This window comes from Microtus oregoni, unplaced genomic scaffold (assembly GCF_018167655.1).
Source record: "Microtus oregoni isolate MIOR12 unplaced genomic scaffold, Mior012 000032F_ref0000030, whole genome shotgun sequence".
NCBI lineage: Eukaryota > Metazoa > Chordata > Mammalia > Rodentia > Cricetidae > Microtus > Microtus oregoni.
This window is the reverse complement of record NW_024543091.1, coordinates 19,042,767-19,062,727: the sequence shown is the minus strand read 5'-3', so window position 1 is coordinate 19,062,727 and position 19,961 is coordinate 19,042,767. Positions and strand designations below refer to the sequence as shown.

Below are 19,961 nucleotides of genomic sequence, written 5' to 3'. Positions count from 1 at the left end.
AATCTCAGAGTCTTAGAAAAACATGTTTTCTGACGATAAACAAGCATACCCTTGTCATTATTGTGGCGTGTTATTATTTTGCTTAAGTTTACTTTTTTGGGGGAGTGTTTTGCTTTCATGTATGTTTGTGTACCATGTGTGTGCCTAGTGCCCTTGGAGGTTGGAATAGGGCCTCAGATCCCTTAGAACTGATATTGTGAGGTACCACATGAGTGCTGGGAATTGAACCCAGATCCTCTGCAAGAGTAACATGTGCTCTTAACTCTGTAGGTCCAGAGTTTGTGATTATTAAAAAAGTGAATATTATAATTCTCTTCTCCTGTGCTCTACTTTAGTACCACATGGCTATACGGAAGTGGGCAGTGTCCCTGTGGCCCGGCCTGGCCGGCGATTGTATAATGTACGGAATCCCAGTGCTAGCCGTTCTGACTCTGTGTTGGTGCAGATTGATGCGACAGAAGGTAATAAGGTCATCACTCTCCGCTCGCCTCTGCAGGTAATGCTGTGGCAATGTGTGTCCCTTTGGGCGTGCTGGGCATTCCGTCATCTAGCTGGGTGCGAGAGGTGCGGTAAAACTTCCTGAGCACCTCTGACGGTTTAGAAAGAAACAGCTAAACGAAACAGCTTCTACTCCTACCTGGTTCTGGTACTATGATTTATTTTAAATGGCTTGAAAAACAGTTTCATGCATGTATTTATTTACTTACCTACTTATTAAATAAAGTCCAGTTTTACTGCCCACAAACCCATAAGCGCTTGTGTTCCTTTGGAGATTTGGAACACTTAAACATCTAAACATTATTATGTTCTTATAGGAATTTAGAGCTGAGATTCTATAATTATGGTTGCTTGTCAAGTAGGATAGCCTTCTGTTCTCTTAGTAGATCATCACTTGAGGATGGATTTTTCAGATGTGTGTTAGATGTTCGAAATGACCTACTCTCATGTAAAAAAAAAGAAAGGCATTTTAATCTCTATAAATATTTTCCTTTCTATTTTTAGGGTTGTACGAAACCTTTTAGTCTTTCCAGCGTTACTACAGGCTTAATGTATGTGTCAGTGTAAAGAACGTTTCTCCCTGCCTAATGCGTGTGTACAGATGGGAGCTATTTCAGAGTCTGGACCGCTACCTCTTAGGTCATTGTTAGCTGCGGCACCCTCTGCAGTGCAGTCAGGAAAAGAGCTCCATGGCTTTGCTGTTTCTTTGTCACGTGGTGTGGTAATGGGAGGCTGTAATGGAGAAAGCAGGGCTGCAGTCTTCAGGAGTGCTGCATCCTTAATAGTGACGTAGACTAGCAATATAGTGATATGTAGGTGATGTGGTGGTGTCAACTTGCAACTGTCACCTAAACATTAAGTTCAATGTTCACATGTAACACTTAAATACCTAAATATTCTTGTTAGCCCATGGAAATAGTTTCCAAAATTAACTCAAAGCTTTCTAGATCTATGGTAAATCTTCGTGCTACTAATGCTTTCTTTTTAACTTATATATCACTTTAAAGAAAACATTTATATATCCATTCCAACAGATTAAAAACCACTTCTCGATAGCATTTATCATCTACAAATTTGTCAAGAACGTTAAGCTGCTGGAGCGCATTGGAATAGCCAGACCTGAGGAGGAGTTCCACGTCCCTCTGGATTCCTATCGGTACGCACCGCTGTGTATGTAGTAAGCTTCCAGATGGGATGGTGCTCACCAGAGCTGGGGATGGATGGGTAGCCCTGCCAAGGAAATTCTGAGTCTTGGGGGCATTGGGGATGGAGTGAAGAACAGTAAGTGTGCACAGTTAGCTAGGGTGTGTGGAAGTACTATAGTGAAGCCTGCTAATGTGTACAATTAATGTGGGTTGTTAATTATATACACAAATAAATGTTATGAAGGAAAATGAACTTATGTATTCTAGTTTTATAAATTGGATCTCTATGTTAGGGAGAGCAGCCTCATATTTTTTAGCTGTCCTAGCCATACAGCAGAAATACATACGTTATCATTGAATTTGCAATATAATCTCTTCATCAGATATTTGATGCTTTACAATTTTCTAAGATTACATATTTTATTAGCTTGCCTTTATAGTCAGAATGAAAATATTTTAAGTTGTCCTTCCTCTATGGGACAGCTCTGTCACTTCAGGCATGTTCTCAACTTTCTTAACAGTGGTTTCTGCATTTGTAACAATACCAGTGCCCGCCATATCGAGTCATTGTGAACACCCTGATGTTCTTTTCCTTACCTTCTCTCGAATCCTCTGTAGATGTCAGCTGTATGTCCAGCCGGCTGGCAGGCTAGAGCAGCAGTACACACAGTCCACCACATACATTTCCTGGAAGGAAGAGCTTCATCGTAGCAGCGAGGTGAGGTGCATGCTGCAGTGCCCTGCAGTGGAAGTCAACTTCTTACCGCTCATTGTGAACACAGTCGCTCTGCCTGATGAGCTGAGCTACATCGGTGCCCACGGGGAAGACTGGGACCCAGCCTATGTTATCCACCTTTACCCTCCTCTCACCTTGCGGAACCTTCTTCCATATTCGCTAAGATACTTGCTTGAGGTATGTGTCTTGTATTTTTATTATTATTGCTATTATTGTACAAAGTGAATTCTCGTTCTGTTTTATGATGTCAGTTTAAGTAGAGGTTTCGTGTTTTTAAGATGCATTTATTATCGCTAACCTGACACAGCTTCGCCATTTCGGCCACCTACTGTATGCTTTCTGTGTGTTCCCATGCTTCGGTCCTCATAGTGCTCTCCACAGTGGGTACAGATCCACTGCTGCTCGACAGTGGTGAGGCTGGGACGTAAACCTAGGTCGTTCAGCTTCCCAATCCCTGCTTCTTTTCTCTGCTGTGTTTGCCATAAATTAAAAGTCTCTTCATTATTTTAAGTCTCATTACCTAAAGGAGAGAAAGATGCAAATGGGAATAATTCATCCGGATTTTTGCCTTAAAGTTCATGCTGAGAGTAAAATTCACTATCTGCCGTGGACACAGGGGTGTTATCAATTTGACTAAATTTGCACATTCTGTGATGTTTTAAAATGCAACGGCTTAAGGAAGTGTCTGGAACCCAAAAGATTCCTTTCCTTTGTCAAACAATGGTCCCTTCCTTAGTTATGGAGACAAAAGTTAATGAAACGAACCAAATAGCATCTACACAAAAGAAGGCCACTGTAAAGAAGCCTGGTTTCTATTGCTAGCTTTTATATTTTTGAAAGATGTATTTTTTGTTTTTAAGTGCTTGTATGAGTGCAGCATCTAAGGAGTCTAGAAGGCCCGATTTCCTGGAGTAGGGAGGTGCAGGTGGTTGTGAGTCACTAGATGTGGGTGCTGGGAGTTGAACTGCAAGAGCAATATATTTCTTAATTGATGAGCCATCTCTCTAGCCCTAGCATTAATTTTTAAAGTGGTTCTACCTTGTTTAGCCAGACTTTCCTGGTTCTGTACATACAATAGCAGTGAGCTGTGGTATGGGAATAGAGAGGATGAAACTGATGCACACTCAGTGAACTGGCTCATTTTATGATCCAGCGCTAATGGGAACAGCTGAGGTCCAGATCCAGTCTTTGATTCTTGGAATAGGTACAGGTTTTTCTCAAAAAAAAAAAAAAAAAAAAAAAAAAAGGATGATTTCGCTACAGATAGCCCTAAGACCCTGACTGTGGCTGTGATACAGTGTTTCCTTTGGAGTCCTTTGTAATTGCTGGGCATTTCTAATACACGAGCATGGTTAGACTTGGTGAAATATTTAGCACTGTGTAACATACAGATTGTGTTATTAAGGAAGCTGGGTAACCACGGTTTTATGTGATTGTTTTTAGGGGACTGCCGAAGCCCAGGAGCTTGCAGAAGGCAGTGCCGCCGATGTGCTCCACTCCCGAATCAGTGGCGAGATCATGGAGCTGGTTCTGGTGAAATACCTGGGCAAGAACTGGAGTGGACACTTCCGCATCTGCGACACACTTCCCGAGTTCTTCCTCGTGTGCTTTTCCTCAGACACCGGGGACGCGATGACAGTCGACTTGTCAGTACACGTCAGGCGACTTGGCTGCCGGGTGGAGCTGTCTGTCTTCAGTCCCTACTGGCTAATCAACAAAACTTCTCGGGTTCTCCAGTATTGCTCTGAGGACATACATGTTAAACACCCGGCCGATTTCAGGGATATTGTTTTATTCTCTTTCAAGAAGAAGAACATCTTTAGTAAAAATAAGGTATGCTCTAGCAAGTTAAAATAGGAAAGCTACTAAATCTAGAGCCTTGGGAATCTAAAAGCATGTTTGGCTATGTGTGCAGCGCCCTTGATATAAATTAAGTCCAAGGAGACTTTAAAGCCTGCAGAGTCCATCTGGACGTTAGGAACTTGCAGCAGAAATCAGCTGAAGCAGGGCTGGCTCCCCATTCTTCAGGAGCTGTGAGATCACTGCTGTTACTCAAGTCCTGCCAGGTGGAATGGCTCTGTTTTATTCTCTGTCACAGTACTGGTGTACATGTGAAACATGCAGTGGTTGGACTGGCCTGTATCACTTGGGCTTCTCAGTGCTTCCTAAGTGTCCAGCCATGGTCAGCACTCACCCCTAGGCTTTTATATATGCTGCACCCGCTGCACACAGTGCTAGTCTCTCTGATGCGGCCAGTTTTCCCCGTCCTGTCTTATCTGCTGCTCATTCTTAGATTTTCTGTTTACATATCCCAGTCATGTTGCTTGCAGTCCTGGGTCTCAGATCTCAGTGTACATTCCTGTCCCTGGGTTTACTTTAGTAAAAGGCCTTGGCAGAACCAGAGAATCTCTATCTAACAGAATCCCAGGTGATGCTGCTGTCTGGGGATGACTGTTGAGAGTTTGGATCAACATGTGACATTGGAATTGCCTCTGTTTGTGACTTTGGGGTGTCCTCATGTTTTTTATGGTCTTGGTGGGTGGGGAGAGGTGAGCTTAACTGCAGGGGTGCAGTTATGTCTCTTCTGTAGGACTTCCCTCTAAATCCCAGAGACACTCACTGTCCCCTCACCCACTGTATTTTATGTGTGGTGTCGTAATTATTAGAATGGGCTATTTTTATCTGCGTTGAGTTCATGCTCACTGAGGATGACTTGAGTCTTTCATAGTCTTTTATTACCTGGTGAATGATGTCTTTATTTGCTAACACTTTTGAGAATTTTTATCTCTGTCATAAATCTTGCATTGGGATATTTAGCATTGTGATCCTTTAAAAAAGCAACATAATGTATGTTTAAATTCCTTATTTTCTTTGCTGAGGTGAATGGGAAAGTCAGAGCTATCCTCCTGGTCTTTGTTTCCTTGGAATCATTCCGTATGGTTGTGGTTATATTTTTCTATGTCTCAAGATAGTGGGGAAATTGCCAGAAGTCTAGGATTTTTTTTCTTTCTTTCTTTTTTTTAAATATTTATTTATTATGTATACAATATTCAGTCTGTATGTCTGCAGGCCAGAAGAGGGCACCAGACCCTATTACAGATGGTTGTGAGCCACCATGTGGTTGCCAGGAATTGAACTCAGGACCTTTGGAAGAGTAGGCAGTGCTCTTAACCACTGATCCATCTCTCCAGCCCCCTAGGATTTTTTTTTCTATGAAGTAAAGTTAATATCATCTTTTAGGTTTCTTATAAGTGTTATGTGTTCTCTGGTGTAGGTACAGTTAAAGATTTCAACTAGTGACTGGTCCAGCGGTTTCTCACTGGACACCGTGGGAAGTTACGGGTGTGTGAAGTGCCCTGCCACCAATATGGACTACCTGGTAAGAGTGTCTGCTTTATTACCTTCATCTGTACACTATAATATAGTAAGTACAGTAATACACTATAATATAATAAGTCAAATTATTCTAGGGAGGACTGTCTCCAGATATTCTGTGATTACTGTATCAGAGCAGGACTTGAATTTGTCAAAATTTAAGAACGGAGTTGAATCCATTGGAGATGGCTACTTGGTTAATATTCAAGATATACTAAAATTTTTTTTTTATCCGGGGGAGGGGGAGGGAAATGGGAAGCTGTTGCGGGGAGGAGGCAGAAATCCTTAACAAATAAATAAATTAAAAAAAAAGATATACTAAAATTTTTATTCCAAATACTCTGCCAATTATTTCTTAAATCTTAAGTGTGACTCCTCTGAAAATCTGAGTAATCTGGTGCTACGTTACCTGATTACTACTGCTTCAGAATTCTAAGTTTATTGGTAACAGGCAAAGCAATAAAATTTGAGCCTACTAATTATAAAAAAATCAACATTTGGATTATTTTTAATAAGTAAAAAAACCTAGACAGTAAATCTGTCATTGAAAATTGTCAAGAAGTTAGTGACCTGTGTTCTGCAGTTGATTTCTGATAAAGCTGGTGTAAGATACCAGGCCTTTTCTGTGAGAGACAGTGATAGATACAGCTTTTATTCGTTACATTGTTTCAGAATTCTTACTTTAGGTATTTTAAGTTATGTGTGTGGCGTGTGTCTCCATTTTTGACATTGAACAAAGAGCATGAAAATGAGCTCGCTTGTTTCCTTCCCTCAGGTCGGGGTCAGCATCAAAATGAGCAGTTTCAACCTCTCAAGAATAGTCACTCTGACTCCCTTCTGCACTATTGCAAACAAGTCCTCCTTAGAGCTGGAAGTCGGAGAGATTGCCTCCGATGGCTCCATACCCACCAACAAATGGCACTATGTCGCTTCTTCAGAGGTAAAGTTCCCTAGAATATGACTGATAAACAGGGACATAGAAATGTAAATCGCATGGATATTTTATTATACACTCTCATGCACATGTGTGTTAAGTATGACAGTAGCTTCAAAAGATCTTTATTTCATCCCGTTTGAAAGTAGGAAGTTTTTGGTAATTTTTTTGCCAGTAGCCTTGTCTCAGTGGCTAGCAGCCACTCTCTAGTTCTTCCCACACGACTAAAATTGAAACGTGTTATGGAAAGCACATAGAACCAACGTGCTGTGTAAAAATGCTTGTCTTTGATGTGAGTTTGCCACAGTAGTGTATTGATTCAGAAGTAGAGTTTACCGAGCATTCTGTGATAGAACCACGTTTTGTGTTCTATTAAGAACTAACAGTCCCTGTTGATAGATGGAGAAACAGAAGCTAAAATTGACAGCTGCTCCTGGGGTCTGGACTTGCAGCCTGCCATGAGGCAGCCTCTTCCATGTCTGCATTTGGCTTTCTGCTTTGTGAGAAGAAGATAGTCTGAAAAATCTTTTGTGTATAAGTGAGGTGAACTTGACAAGGCACAAGAGCAAATGCAATGAATGAAGGATATAGGTTTAAAGTATATGGAGGCATTCTTAATCAAGAAGCTCTTGGGCTTCTCATCATGTAATTCCTACAACTACATTTAGATTAACAGATTTTTATTCTGATGAATGCCTTTTGGTTGCATAATTATATCGATAGAGTTGTTATTAAAGGTTCTTGCTGTATAACCAAAGCTGGGATCTTCCTTTTTTAGCTTCCAAGTGTACCACCACCCCCAGCTTATCAGTGTTTTCATTATGAAGCAGAGAGGAATTTAAACAATTGTGATGGCATTTTACTCCGATTTAGACCTGAAAACTTGGTTACTTAGCAAGGCAGTATCCTCTGTCACGGCACAGTGTCAAAACTGGCTTTGTACTTGTGTTTTCAGTGCATTCCATTTTGGCCTGAAAATTTGTCCGGCAAGCTTTGTGTGAGAGTGGTGGGCTATGAGGGATCCTCCAAACCATTCTTCTACAACCGACAAGACAATGGCACTTTATTGAGCTTGGAAGAGTTGGTAAGTCTTCATTCATATTGTAAGACACTGTGCCTTTGACTTTTAAAACTTGCTTGGACATGTTTCTGTAAGCTGTGCTGTAGAGATCAGTAATGATTTGTAGGCCTACTGTGTGCATGTTCAATGCCAACATATGCTGGTAAGAATCAGAACCAGTAAGAACCTCAGAAAGGAAGTGGTGTGTTTGTACAGCTGATTGAACTGTGTAGTGCTTCGTGTGTAACTGAGATTCAACTAGTCCACTGAATGTGCTGTTTTCCCGAGACAGAATGGAGGTATCTTGGTGGATATAAACACTGCTCAGCACTCAACTGTTATAACCTTCTCTAATTACCACGAGGGATCCGCACCTGCCCTGATAATGAACCACACACAGTGGGATGTCCTCACATATAAACAGAGGTATGAGAAAAGGCTGTGTGAGAAACTCGATTTTTTGCTGTCATTGGTTCACAGTCCCTTCTGGAAAATGTTGGAGTTTCACATCCCAGATGTCTTCAAACTGTAAGGAGCATGTGGTGTTTATTCCTGATATGCTGGCAAGTCTTAACCCAGTATTCATAACATTTACATACCTACAGCAGAATTTACATGTACCATGTTAACCTGGGAGAAAGAGATGCTCTTAAAGGTCTCAGTCAGTTGAAATATATCTTTTTACCAAACGTCTTGACAGAAAATGTAAGAAAACCTTTGGGGTTTTAGAAATCTCAAAATGCCTACAAATGACTGTGAAGTTATTTATTAAACATTATCTCTCCCTTTGTAAGCTGGTAAGTGACCTCTCCCTATAAATGCATCTCTAGTTTGAGGTAGGGTCAGTAAAGGTTAAAGGAGATGTGAATTGTGATGCTGTGTCTATACCGGGGGTAATAGGAATCTTATTATTCTTGTTCTTGGAATGTTATCATTTGAATGATGTCATTATTTAATATGTGAAAATAGTTTAAACCAAGCCTATGACTCACTCAGGTCTGTAATTTTAGCTCTTTAGGAGGTTAAAGCAAGAAGATTGCAAATTTAAACCCAGCCCAGGTGTCTTGGTGAGGTCCTGTCTCAAAATAATGCATGAAAAAAGGACCAGGGATATAGCTCAGTGATAGAGCACTTGCCTGGCCTATAAAACCATGAGCTTAATAAATACAATGGGTGTGTGTGTGGGGGGGGGAGAAAATAAGGAAGAAGGGAGGAAAGAATAAGAGAGGAGGGAGAAATACTGAAGCACAAATTTGGATAAAAACCCAGTTGGTTCACTTTTATCTCCTCTGAGACATGTTTACACTCTATAAACCAATAATCTGCCACTTTAAGCTCTTTGGGGATCTTGTTCTGATTCCTAATGGGTTAATGTTGATTAGTTTCAGCACTTTACAGTTTAGTTTGTTCAGCAGCTGGTTCTCAGACTCTTTGAGTAGGAATGGATGGACTCTTGTTTCCTTTTCTTCCTGTGGTACTTATTATTCCTAAGCTTTTGCATTTGATTAAAAACTTTAAACTTAGGAACTGAATTAAGTTCTGCCATGGGCGATGTTGACTGTTCACCGCCATTTCATAGAGGGACTTAGACCAGTATATCTGCCTTCATGGGTTCCTCCCTGGCTCAGCTTTGAAGGCGTTGAAGTCAGAAGTAGTGCTGTACTGCCATATTCTGTCTGCCCAGACTTCAGAACTGTTAGTTATGGAAGGTATTAGTGCCCGTGTTTGGGGTTGAGCTGTATTTTATGACTAAACAAGCTCCGAAGACCTTTGTGGTTTCTCAAGGCCAAGGTGTGCTGATCTTCCCTCTGTCGATCATTTCAGTGGCTCACAGGAGGAATTTGTATTGCTGCCAAGAGAAACCCGACTCTTTGCCTGGGCCGATCCCACTGGCACCAGGAAACTCACATGGAGCTATGCATCAAACGTTGGAGAGCATGATCTCTTAAAGGTACCGTTGTTGTGGAAGTGCTGTCTCCACGGGACAAAAGTGAATTGAAATGTTTGTAGAAAGTTATTTATGTGCTTTCTATTGCAAATAATTTGTATTGGTTGTTTTTCTGGTCGCTATGATGAAGTTCCAGCAAGGCATCTTTAGTGAGGAAAGGGCTTGTTTGGGCCTTTGTAATTCATGGGAGCACAGTCCCTCAGGCCAGGGAAGGTGAAGCAGCTGGCCACAGAACATCGGAAGTGAGGGTGCAGGGAGAGACGGATGCTGGTGCTCAGCTTGTTTGTCCTTGTTATTCAGTCTAGAACTGTAACTCCTGGAAGGGTGCTGTGCACATTTAGGTATATCTGTCCACCTCTTAGAGTTATGTAGAAAATCTTCACAGATATGGCCAGAGATTTGTCTCCAGCATGATTCTAGAGCCTATCTAATTGACTTGGTAAAAATAATCACAGGCTCACCCCAATCAACTTGACACCCAACACCCAACTAACTTTTACATATTGGTCTTCCATCCCTCGCCTCCCTCCTGCGACCATTTAATAATATGAAATGCATTCAGTCTATTTTCACATGTCCCTCTGGTCTTTAACGGCCCTAACATTGTTCAGTAGTGTAAGTACAGTCTCTTCTGAGACTCAGGCTGTCTCTTAACTGTGACCCCACCCCCACCCCTGGACAGTCATGAAGAAGTTACATATTTCCAACGTACAGTGGCATATAGTAAATACTTCATTTCTAAAGGGAGGGGATGGGGGCAAAGCATGAATGATCATATCTAAATTAGGGAACCCAGCAGGGAGAAGGTGAAATCCTGCATTTCCATATTCAACACCTGGGGCCTGCAGAGGAATCATCTGAGGCCCAGAGAGCTGTGCAGCCCTGCCCTGCCCTGCCAGCTCTGCTGCTGACAACAGAGATAGCCCCTCTCTCTGAAGCAGCTGCCCTCTGTACTTGAAGATGTCTCATGGTCCTGGCTTCTCAAACAACCTGGGATTTGTACTGCAACTAAAGGGTCATCCCCACAGCTTCTTATGATGACCTCTTACGGTCCTCCTTGCAGGAACTGTTCTCTAGTTTGGAGACAGCACTGATACCAAAGGGTACTCAGTGCCCTGCTCAGTGCCCAGTCAGCCCTAGCTAGGAACTCAGACCAAGGCACCACTCTGCCGATAATAGGAACAAAAATTAATGGTTTTGTGTATGTGTGTTCTGTGCGTGTATGTATATGTTCACATGGGTGTTGGCACATGTAGTGAGTGTGTAAGTGCATGTGCTTATGCATGTAGAACCCTGAAATTGATTTCTGGGGTCTTCCTCAATCTTTTCCCACTTTATCAAGACAGGGTCATTTAATGTGGTTAGTCTCAGTAGCCAGCTTGCTCCAGAATCCTCTGCCACTGCCTCCCAAGTGCTGGAATTATAGGCAACCACCCTTCTCACCTCGCTCTTAAATGGGTTCTAGAGCTCAAAACTTTAGATCTTGTTTGCAGAACTCTGCTTTATCCACTGAGCCATATCCCTAGACCTGCTGAGTGTTACTATTATTTTTATATAAATGCTGGTTTTATGTCAATTTAATGACTGGATTTTTCTATCTTAAAGTCATTCTATTTAGGCTTTTCTAATCCGTCCCAGTTATCAAATTCAGTTTTAAGTGTGAAAATTCCATTCAGGTTTAACTCAAAGTCTTTCTTTCTCCAGGATGAGTGTGGACAGTTTCCATACGATGCAAACATCCAGATACACTGGGTGTCCTTCCTCGATGGGCGCCAGAGGGTTCTCCTTTTTACGGATGATGTTGCTTTGGTTTCCAAAGCTCTCCAGGCAGAAGAAATGGAACAGGCTGATCACGAAGTCACCTTGTCTCTCCACAGCCTTGGGCTTTCTTTGGTTAACAATGAAATAAAGCAGGAAGTCTCATATGTTGGAATCACCAGGTATGTATATATATACAAAGGAAGACAAGTGTATATATACACACACACACATACACACACACACACACACACACACACACACACAAAGGGAGATAAGATGCCAGGAACCTTTAAAAGGCCCAGAGTCCATAATACCTAGTTAGTGAGACTATAAACAGATCCTTGTTCTCAGTGTGACATATTTACTAAATGACTCTTTGGACTGTCAGCTGAGAGGCCCAGAGACACAGAGGACTCAGGTACATCAGTGCCTTCACAGTACTTCTGTCAGTTGGCAGGGAAGAAGGTCAACCCTTCCTTCTGTCCTTCCTCCCTCCCTTCCTCCTTTCTTGTTTTAAAAAATGAGTTACAAAAACATTATGAAAAACTGAAAATAGTACCTGCATCTGCCATAGAAATAATTCATATCGTACAGTGGAATTTGGAGAAACTGGCATGCCCTAGGAGAGACAACTAGAAATAAGTTTGGAAAAGGTTCATAAGGGAAGCAAAATGTACTATGATATGTATTTGAAAGGTTTGGGATGTGAAGTTCAAGGGCAGTGAGATGAACTGTTGAGGATTTGTTGGTGTACTAAAGAGTTCTACAATAGCCCAGAATGGAGTATAACAAAGGTATTTATCTTGGAATAAACTCGCAGAGAGTAGTGGTCCACAGTCCTCTGTGTGTGCTGGGAACTGGAACCGAATCCAGCAGCAAAGAGGCCTGTGCATGCTTTTCATCTGCATTTATAGTACATGAGACCACACCCAAAGTGGGCTAGCATTTTAAAGGCTATTAGCTGAAGGAGTTCCCACAGCACCTTCCCCTTTTGTCTAAATAAGAGAGTTTTAAGCCTAATACAAAACTATATACAATAAGAACAAATATCAAGTATTATTCAGGGAAAAGAAGAGACAAAAACATACATAAAAATTAGAATTACAACCAACATGAACAACATCAAACAAGAAACATATACTAAATTTTTCAATAGTTATCCCATCCTAAAGAGTCTAAGTCTTATATTAGATGTGACTTGGCTAAGTCATGAGAAGAAAGTAATATGACTGATCTAGTCTTCAGTCCCATCAAAGACCTGAGAAGGCAAATATTATTACTTGAGTAAACAGGAAGTACAATCAAGCAACTTCCAAAAGGTGCAAGAAATGATAGAGACAACAGACTACCTGCAATCACCCAAAGTCTCATTTGCAACTTGGGGCAAACAACCTTGGCCAAGGCCTAGGGTAACTGATAGACCATTTTCAGAGACAAGCATACAATATGACAAAATAACTTTACATAGGTACACAAATATTGTAAACAGCAATAGTAGCATATTCAATATAACAAATATAATTTGAATTTATGTCAGTATACAAGAATCTACACCAATGTAAATTATCTATAAATAATAGCTCACAGGTAATAATCTAATCTATCAATTATCCCATCCATCCAATCCCCTTTTTTTTCTTTATCAAAAGAGATCCCTGAGCTCACTTCATTTCCACCCCCAACCATATACCACTTATAACCAACCCCTAATAAATGTCCCTAACCCTGAGGGCAAACTTTATTGGAAGAGGGGATGTCATTTCTAGAATTACTTCCAGCTGTCATGGGGGCGGTGTTATTTCTGTAGGATCCTGTAAAAACTAAAATGATGGTTAAGCTTCAAGATTACTGTCTGATACAACTGCAGATAGTCTCTGAGTAGTCAGTAGAGTTTTTCTGACGTTCTTACTTGAAGTTCTGGCCAGAATGTTGTAAGAAAGTGTACCATCTCAGCTGGCAAAGTTGAAATCATCTTGAGCAGTTTGTAACCCCAAACCAGTCTTAAAGTGGTGCTATCAGCATAATGACATCATATCAACCAGGTGGAATTGTTGTTGTGGGCCCCATCTTCTTTCTGGAATCTTCAAAGGGTACTACAGGAAAATGTATTGTTCATTGTGAAAAGCTTAAACATTATTCATATAGACAAATATTCAATGAAAGGTTTAAAAGTGTACAGACAACAGTATGGGGAGGGCACACTCCTAGGAGAGTTTAGGCCCCGGCATCCAAGACAGCACTTTAGGACTCTGGAGTAGAGTCAGGCCCATGTGGCAGAGTTTGGGTCCCTTGTTACAGAACTCTGAGGAAGGGGCAGGTTTCCCAGCATGAGCAGCAGCTAATTGCTTTTATGTTCTAAAAGACAGGCTGGAGGGTGTGGGGAAGGGAATATGTGGGTACCAGTAGCTGCAGGTGACCCTGTGAAATGTTAGAGCCTCTATGTTAAACTCCCTTCCCCAGCTCAGTAGGGTGCCTGCCAGCATGTAAGAGGGGAGAGGCCAGGCTTATTGTGGCCCAAGAGCAGTCTGCTCTGGAGTCTTAAGTCTTTTATGGCTAGTTATTTAGAACTTTTGCGACCACTTATTTCCTCTGGTTCTGATTCTGCCAAGAAAACATTTGTCTCCTCTGATCACACTGAGTTTGCTGAAGGTCTTATCAGAGGTCAGTTTCCCACCATGAAACAGTTCATTTAGACGTCTCCCATCCATGAGGAAGTTTTCCCCAGTGTCTTGGTTTTTATCAGGGAAAGCTGTTGGATTTATGTAACACATAGGTAACATTATCAATGACTAGGTATCAGTAAGCTAAGTAAATTAAAATATTGTAGATTCATATTTAAGAACGATGTTCTTTAATATACCTCAGCAAAGTACAAATTACAAGCCACATCTACCCACTACCTGTTTATGAATAGCTTTCAATTTCAAACCAAAGTTTTTAATACTAAAAAGATAGAAAACCTTTGCAAACACATCCCTGTTTATTGTCTTACATATATAGCTGCTTTCTCACTGTTTCTCTGTGCACTCAGATCACACTGAACAATGTCTTGCTCTGTTGCTTAATTTATTTTTTCTTACTACTGAATACGCATCATATAAAAATGAGAAGAATGGATTTTGAATGTCCTTCTTTTAGGGTATAGCAGAGTGAGCATTGTCTTCAACAAAATTAATTTATGTGTAATGCCATTATAGCTGTACCAGAAGGAGATAGAGTACATTGATACTTCCAAACTAAGCATGTTTGCAGGTGAACAGTGGCTGGAAAAATTAGAAACTTTTGATACAGAACATCTCTCCACAGCACACATTTTCACAAAGACAAGCATGAATGGGCTATAGCCAAAGTCAGCTTCTGGGGAACTCATTTGTCAGGTGTAGCAAGGAATGCCTTTTGTCATTAGTCATGGGCTGGTTGAGTCTGTCTGGTTGCAGCAGCTAAAGAGATGTGTGCAGAGTTGATAACTTACTTAAGGCTATTAGCATTTTAGTGAGGACAGTTGTATGAGGAGTTGAGGACATTCTGAACAACACCAGTCAGGTATAAAAGGCCAGTCACAGATGGCTCCCTGGCTTTGAGGAGTCAGCTGATGTTCTTTGCGTTCAGTCATTGTGCATCTGAGAAGTCATTGCAGAACCTACGATGACTGATCAGCTTTTAAGTGTAGGTAACAGAATTTTTTCAAGCAGGAGAAAGATGAATTCTGCCTTACTGAGCTGAAGTCTGAAATGCATTACAACTGGGAACAGAATCTTAGTTGGACAAGTTCATAAAACTTTGAACTGCAAAGCATTTTATGCCTTCTATTCTTTATATTATATGTGAGCAGATATGTAGGAACTACTTCAATCTGTTGTATGTTGTCAAACTAACCACCATGGGTTCTATAATGTTTTGATGGTGATAGAAGTTCACTGTCTTGTGTCTTACCGCACAGCAGTTGAAGGGCTTAGCAGTGGAAGCCTCTCACTGAACTCTTGACATTCTGGGGCAAGAGTAAAATCTTTCTGAAGGAAAAGAGTTACCCTCCTGTACTGCTCTTGCGCTCTTTGGAACTGGAAACCATCTTTTGCTAAGGAAGTGACTGTTTCCATATGAATTTTAAATGACCATTAGAAAGCCAAATGGTGCTTCTATGCAAAATTTGTGTTGTCATAAGCTCATGTTAAGACAGACAATATTTAAATCCTAAGCCACATCAGTCTGTCTTTAAGTTAAAGACAGTTCCTGTGTGTCCAGTTCCCGTGTGTTTGGAGAGGACGTATTTTATGTCACAAACCTTCATTTGGAGAGACATTTTTTTCAAACCTTCAACATATATGCGAAGGAAATGTCTACATTTCAAAATCCACCTGTCCAGTTGAAGAACTTCCTTGTAATCTTTCGTTGCAAGTGATTATTGATAGACTAAAAGGATTTATATAACGAATTTATTAGAATTTTGTAAATCCCTGCCAGGTAATAAATAAAGAGTAAAATATTTGTCATGTTCTCATAGATTGATATCAGGACTTAGAAGTAACTGTGAAATGATTGATAAGATGTGTGTTATAAATCAGCATGAATATGGGGCTGGAGAGAGGAGGGATCAGAGGTGAAGAGTGCTTAACTCTCGTAAATAAACCAGAGTAGACTTCCTGCATCTATGTTGGGTGACTCACAAAAACCTCTAACTCCTGTTCCAGAGATCTGGTGCCCTCTTCTGGCCTCTGTGGACACTGTACACAGGCACACATAACGTACACAGTCACATAAATAAACAATAAGTACTTTTAAAAATCCATTTGAACAATTAATCACTTGCACTTGATTTGGATAATTAGAAACAATAATTATGTAAAAGGTTGAATCTCCACAAGAATATTTTATATATTTATGTTTTTTAAAAAAATGTTTCATTATTTTTATCTTTTAAATTATATGAAGAGTTTTTTTTCTTCCCTTGACATTGTCAACATATAACTTCTGTATGTGATCCTGTAAAAGAATAAACAGGAACAGTCAGTTGCTTGATTGTTCCCATGAAAGATATTTTCCCCTCGCCTTGTTCTTTGTGCATCTTTTCAGGCAGGTGAAATTTGCTGTTTTAAAATTATCTCTCATATCAATATAGTTTTCATGATAATTTGATAACTAGATAAATACAAATTTTAGTAACAATCCCATGAAAATATATACTTATAATTTAGTTTTATTTGTGAATTATTTTAGTTCAGGTGTCGTGTGGGAGATGAAGCCGAAGCAGAAATGGAAGCCATTCAGCCAGAAGCAGATAATGTCACTGGAACAGTCCTATCAGAAGCATCTTGTCTCACAAGACCGTGGCTGGATTAAGCTGGACAGCAATTTTGAGGTATACCAAAATGTTATTTTCTGGCTTTATAGTTTGTGGTTTTACAGTTTTGTAGGTAATGGTACCTGGAGTAAGTAAACTTTTAATGCCCTATGTACAGAAACTAACTTAAATGCAAATAAACCTGTGTTTATTGGGAAGATTGTTAATATACATAATCAAAACATAGTTATGAAACTAGTTCTGGCTTTCTTCTCCATATTTATCACGTGTTCTACTTGTTGGTCAGTTCCGCTGAACTTGTTTTCAGTAAGATTATGGAGCTATTATTACTGTGGAAACAGTTTCTCACATTCTGAGTAACACCTGCACTTCAATGATGCAGTTTGTGATGGTACATATTTCATGTAGCACAAATTCTAATTGGTCTTAATAATAAAAACCTGGAGTCAAATATTGGGATAAATGTTGAAAGATCAAAGAAGTAAATGAGCCAGCTACTAAAGAGATCTTTTACCTCTACTGAATCCTCAGACCAAAGGGGACAAGATCCTGAATCTACGAATCCTCAGACTGACTGCTCTGAATTCCTATCTGCTTCTGCCTTATATTTTTCACCTTCCTAGTGCTGGGATTAAAAGCATGTGACTTACAAGTACTGGTATTAAAGGTGTGAGTCACCACTGCTTGGCTCTTTTATACTGAATCAAAATCTTCTATAGCCCAGGATGGCCTTGAACTCAGAGAGATCTGTCTGCCTCTGCCTCCTGAGTGAGTGCTGGGATTAAAGGGGTGGCCACCACTGTCTGGCCTTTGTGGGTAACTAGTGGTTTAGTTCCACACTCTCATCTTCAAGCAAGCTTTATTTGTTAGATCACAAGCAAAACATCACTACAATATACCTTCCCAGTGACAAGATTAAAGGTGATTTTCACCTTTAATTTTTAAGAGTTTTTTTTTTTTTTTTTTTTAGTTTAGTTTTGTTTTTTATTGAGACAAGGTCTCATGTAGCTTTGGCTGGCCTGGAACTTGCTATGTATTCTAAGCTTGCTCTAAACTCAGCTCACAGAGATCTGCCTGCCTCTGCCTTCTGAGTGCTGGGATTAAAGGTGTGTGCCACCACTTCCTGTCCTCTATGGCTAACTAATGGTTTAGCTCCACACTCTGATCTTCAGGCAAGCTTTATTTGTTATATCACAAACAAATATCACCACAGTTTCATTGTTGAAAAACATACATAAACTTTTCTATATTATTTCATCCCATGAGGATGATTTTTGGATGTGGGTGAGTACTCACAAATGAAGGTGTGCTATGCATGGGTCACACAGCAAAACCACGAAGTCCTCTTTGCTGCACCTTCTCTCCAGAAGCTTCCCTGCGTTTCTAGACTATTCCACAGCAGGCCTGAACTTTGGCTGTTCTTGTCTTTGCCTTCTTAGGGCAAAACCGCCAGTCATGTGCTCTTCCCACACCCATCAGTGCTGATGGGCTAGATGAAAAGTTTACACCGTTAGGTTATACAAAAACAGACTCAGCTCCTTTATTAAACTGTTTTGCCTAAAGATTGCCTGGGATTGGGCTGGAGAGATGGCCCAGCAGTTAAGGTCGCTGGCTGCTCTTGGCAGAGGGCTGAGTTTCAATTCCCATCATTCAGTGGTAGCTGACAACCTCCACTAACTCCAGTTCCAGGGCCTGTGGTTCGTTCTCCTGGCCTCTGTAGGCATCTCGGGCTGTAGTACATACACATAACACAAGCAGGCAAAACGCTTATATACACAATATAAAAATAAATTAAACCTATAAAAATTATCTGGAATTCTCTATTACTATTGATTTTTACTGTACAGTCTTTTAAGTGCAGTTTCTAAAATTTAAAGCATTCGGAATTCCTAGTTCTCTAGTAAGTATTAGGAAAGCGATGCTTCTGCCGCAGAGGCCGTGGGCGCAGGTGACCCTACGAGCTCTTTTGGTTGGGCATAGTGGCTCGTGTTTGTAGTGTCAGAACTTTAGAGGCTGAAGCGGGAGGATTGCTGTGAGTTTGAGGAAAGCCTAGGCTATAGAATGAGACCTGGCCTCAAAGGAAGACAACAGAAACAGAATAAAGCAAGCTCCCTTGGTGAGACAGAGAGATGACTGTGTCCTGCTTATGCAACATCGTGAGTGAATCAGAGTCTTAAATGCTGTCAAGTAGCTGCTGGGGGACGCCAGCTTGTCACAAAAGCACTTTTGTTTCTTACAGGTCAATTTTGACAAAGTTCCGATGGAAATGCGGCTTCCTATCCGGTGCCCTATTAAACGGGACTTCTTATCAGGGATTCAGGTTGAGTTTAAGCAATCTCCTCACCAGAGAAGCTTAAGGGCGCGGTTATACTGGCTCCAGGTAATGTCGCTCTCAGCTAGGTAGATCTCTGTGACCACTTAAGCCAACATGGAAATTAGAATTAATTTATTCTTTTTTTTTTTTTTTTTTTTTGGTTTTTCGAGACAGGGTTTCTCTGTGGCTTTGGAGCCTGTCCTGGAACTCGCTCTGTAGACCAGGCTGGTCTCGAACTCACAGAGATCCGCCTGCCTCTGCCTCCCGAGTGCTGGGATTAAAGGCGTGCGCCACCATCGCCCGGCTTTAATTTATTCTTAGAAAGCTGTGATTTGTGTTAAATTATTATCTTCTGGGGGCAGCTTGAGCAGAGTAGGTGTACATGAGGCCCTGGGCCATAAAGTTGTAAAAGTACATTTGCATTTTAAGTATTATTATTAATTTGTGTGTGTGTATGTGTTCCCCTACTCTCACACAGCCTGTGGACTCAGCTCCTCACCATCCCAGTCGAAAGCATGGCATGTTATTGAGACTGTCGGTCTGACTATTGGCCTTTCAAGGGTGTTTCCTTACACTATTGTTGTTCTTAAATGTTCCTTTCCGTTTGTCATGAGAACCTAAATTGATGGGCTTCTTTGTGGCAAGAGCATGGCTTATTTGAACCGTGTTTGGGGTGATTTCTTGCTAGTCCTGTCTCCATCCTCCCTCTCTTCTCCCCCACCCTCCCTTTAGTATCTCTCCACCTCCACCAAGTTTTATTTAGGTTTCTTTTTTTATCTTTCCACCTTCTCTAATTTTGTACTCACTTCCTACTTCCATTTTACTTGTGCCCACAGAGTCAGCATCTCATATTCCAAAGTACAGACATCTGCCCTGATGGGTCAGAGTGCT

At 40.8% G+C, this 19,961-nt stretch overlaps 1 protein-coding gene across 3 annotated transcripts in view; it reads left to right on the top strand.

Annotated features, from left to right (window-relative positions):
- Window positions 1–19,961, top strand: part of Vps13c (vacuolar protein sorting 13 homolog C) — a 154,390-nt gene that overhangs the window by 108,213 nt on the left and 26,216 nt on the right. For all 3 annotated transcript variants that reach the window (XM_041679334.1, XM_041679335.1, XM_041679336.1), the window contains 12 exons: window positions 336–496; window positions 1,533–1,654; window positions 2,262–2,556; window positions 3,823–4,212; window positions 5,654–5,758; window positions 6,530–6,694; window positions 7,644–7,772; window positions 8,041–8,174; window positions 9,573–9,699; window positions 11,401–11,636; window positions 16,672–16,813; window positions 18,996–19,136. In XM_041679334.1, coding sequence (XP_041535268.1) covers window positions 336–496; window positions 1,533–1,654; window positions 2,262–2,556; window positions 3,823–4,212; window positions 5,654–5,758; window positions 6,530–6,694; window positions 7,644–7,772; window positions 8,041–8,174; window positions 9,573–9,699; window positions 11,401–11,636; window positions 16,672–16,813; window positions 18,996–19,136 — 2,147 coding nt within the window. The remainder of the gene's footprint in view (window positions 1–335; window positions 497–1,532; window positions 1,655–2,261; window positions 2,557–3,822; window positions 4,213–5,653; window positions 5,759–6,529; window positions 6,695–7,643; window positions 7,773–8,040; window positions 8,175–9,572; window positions 9,700–11,400; window positions 11,637–16,671; window positions 16,814–18,995; window positions 19,137–19,961) is intronic.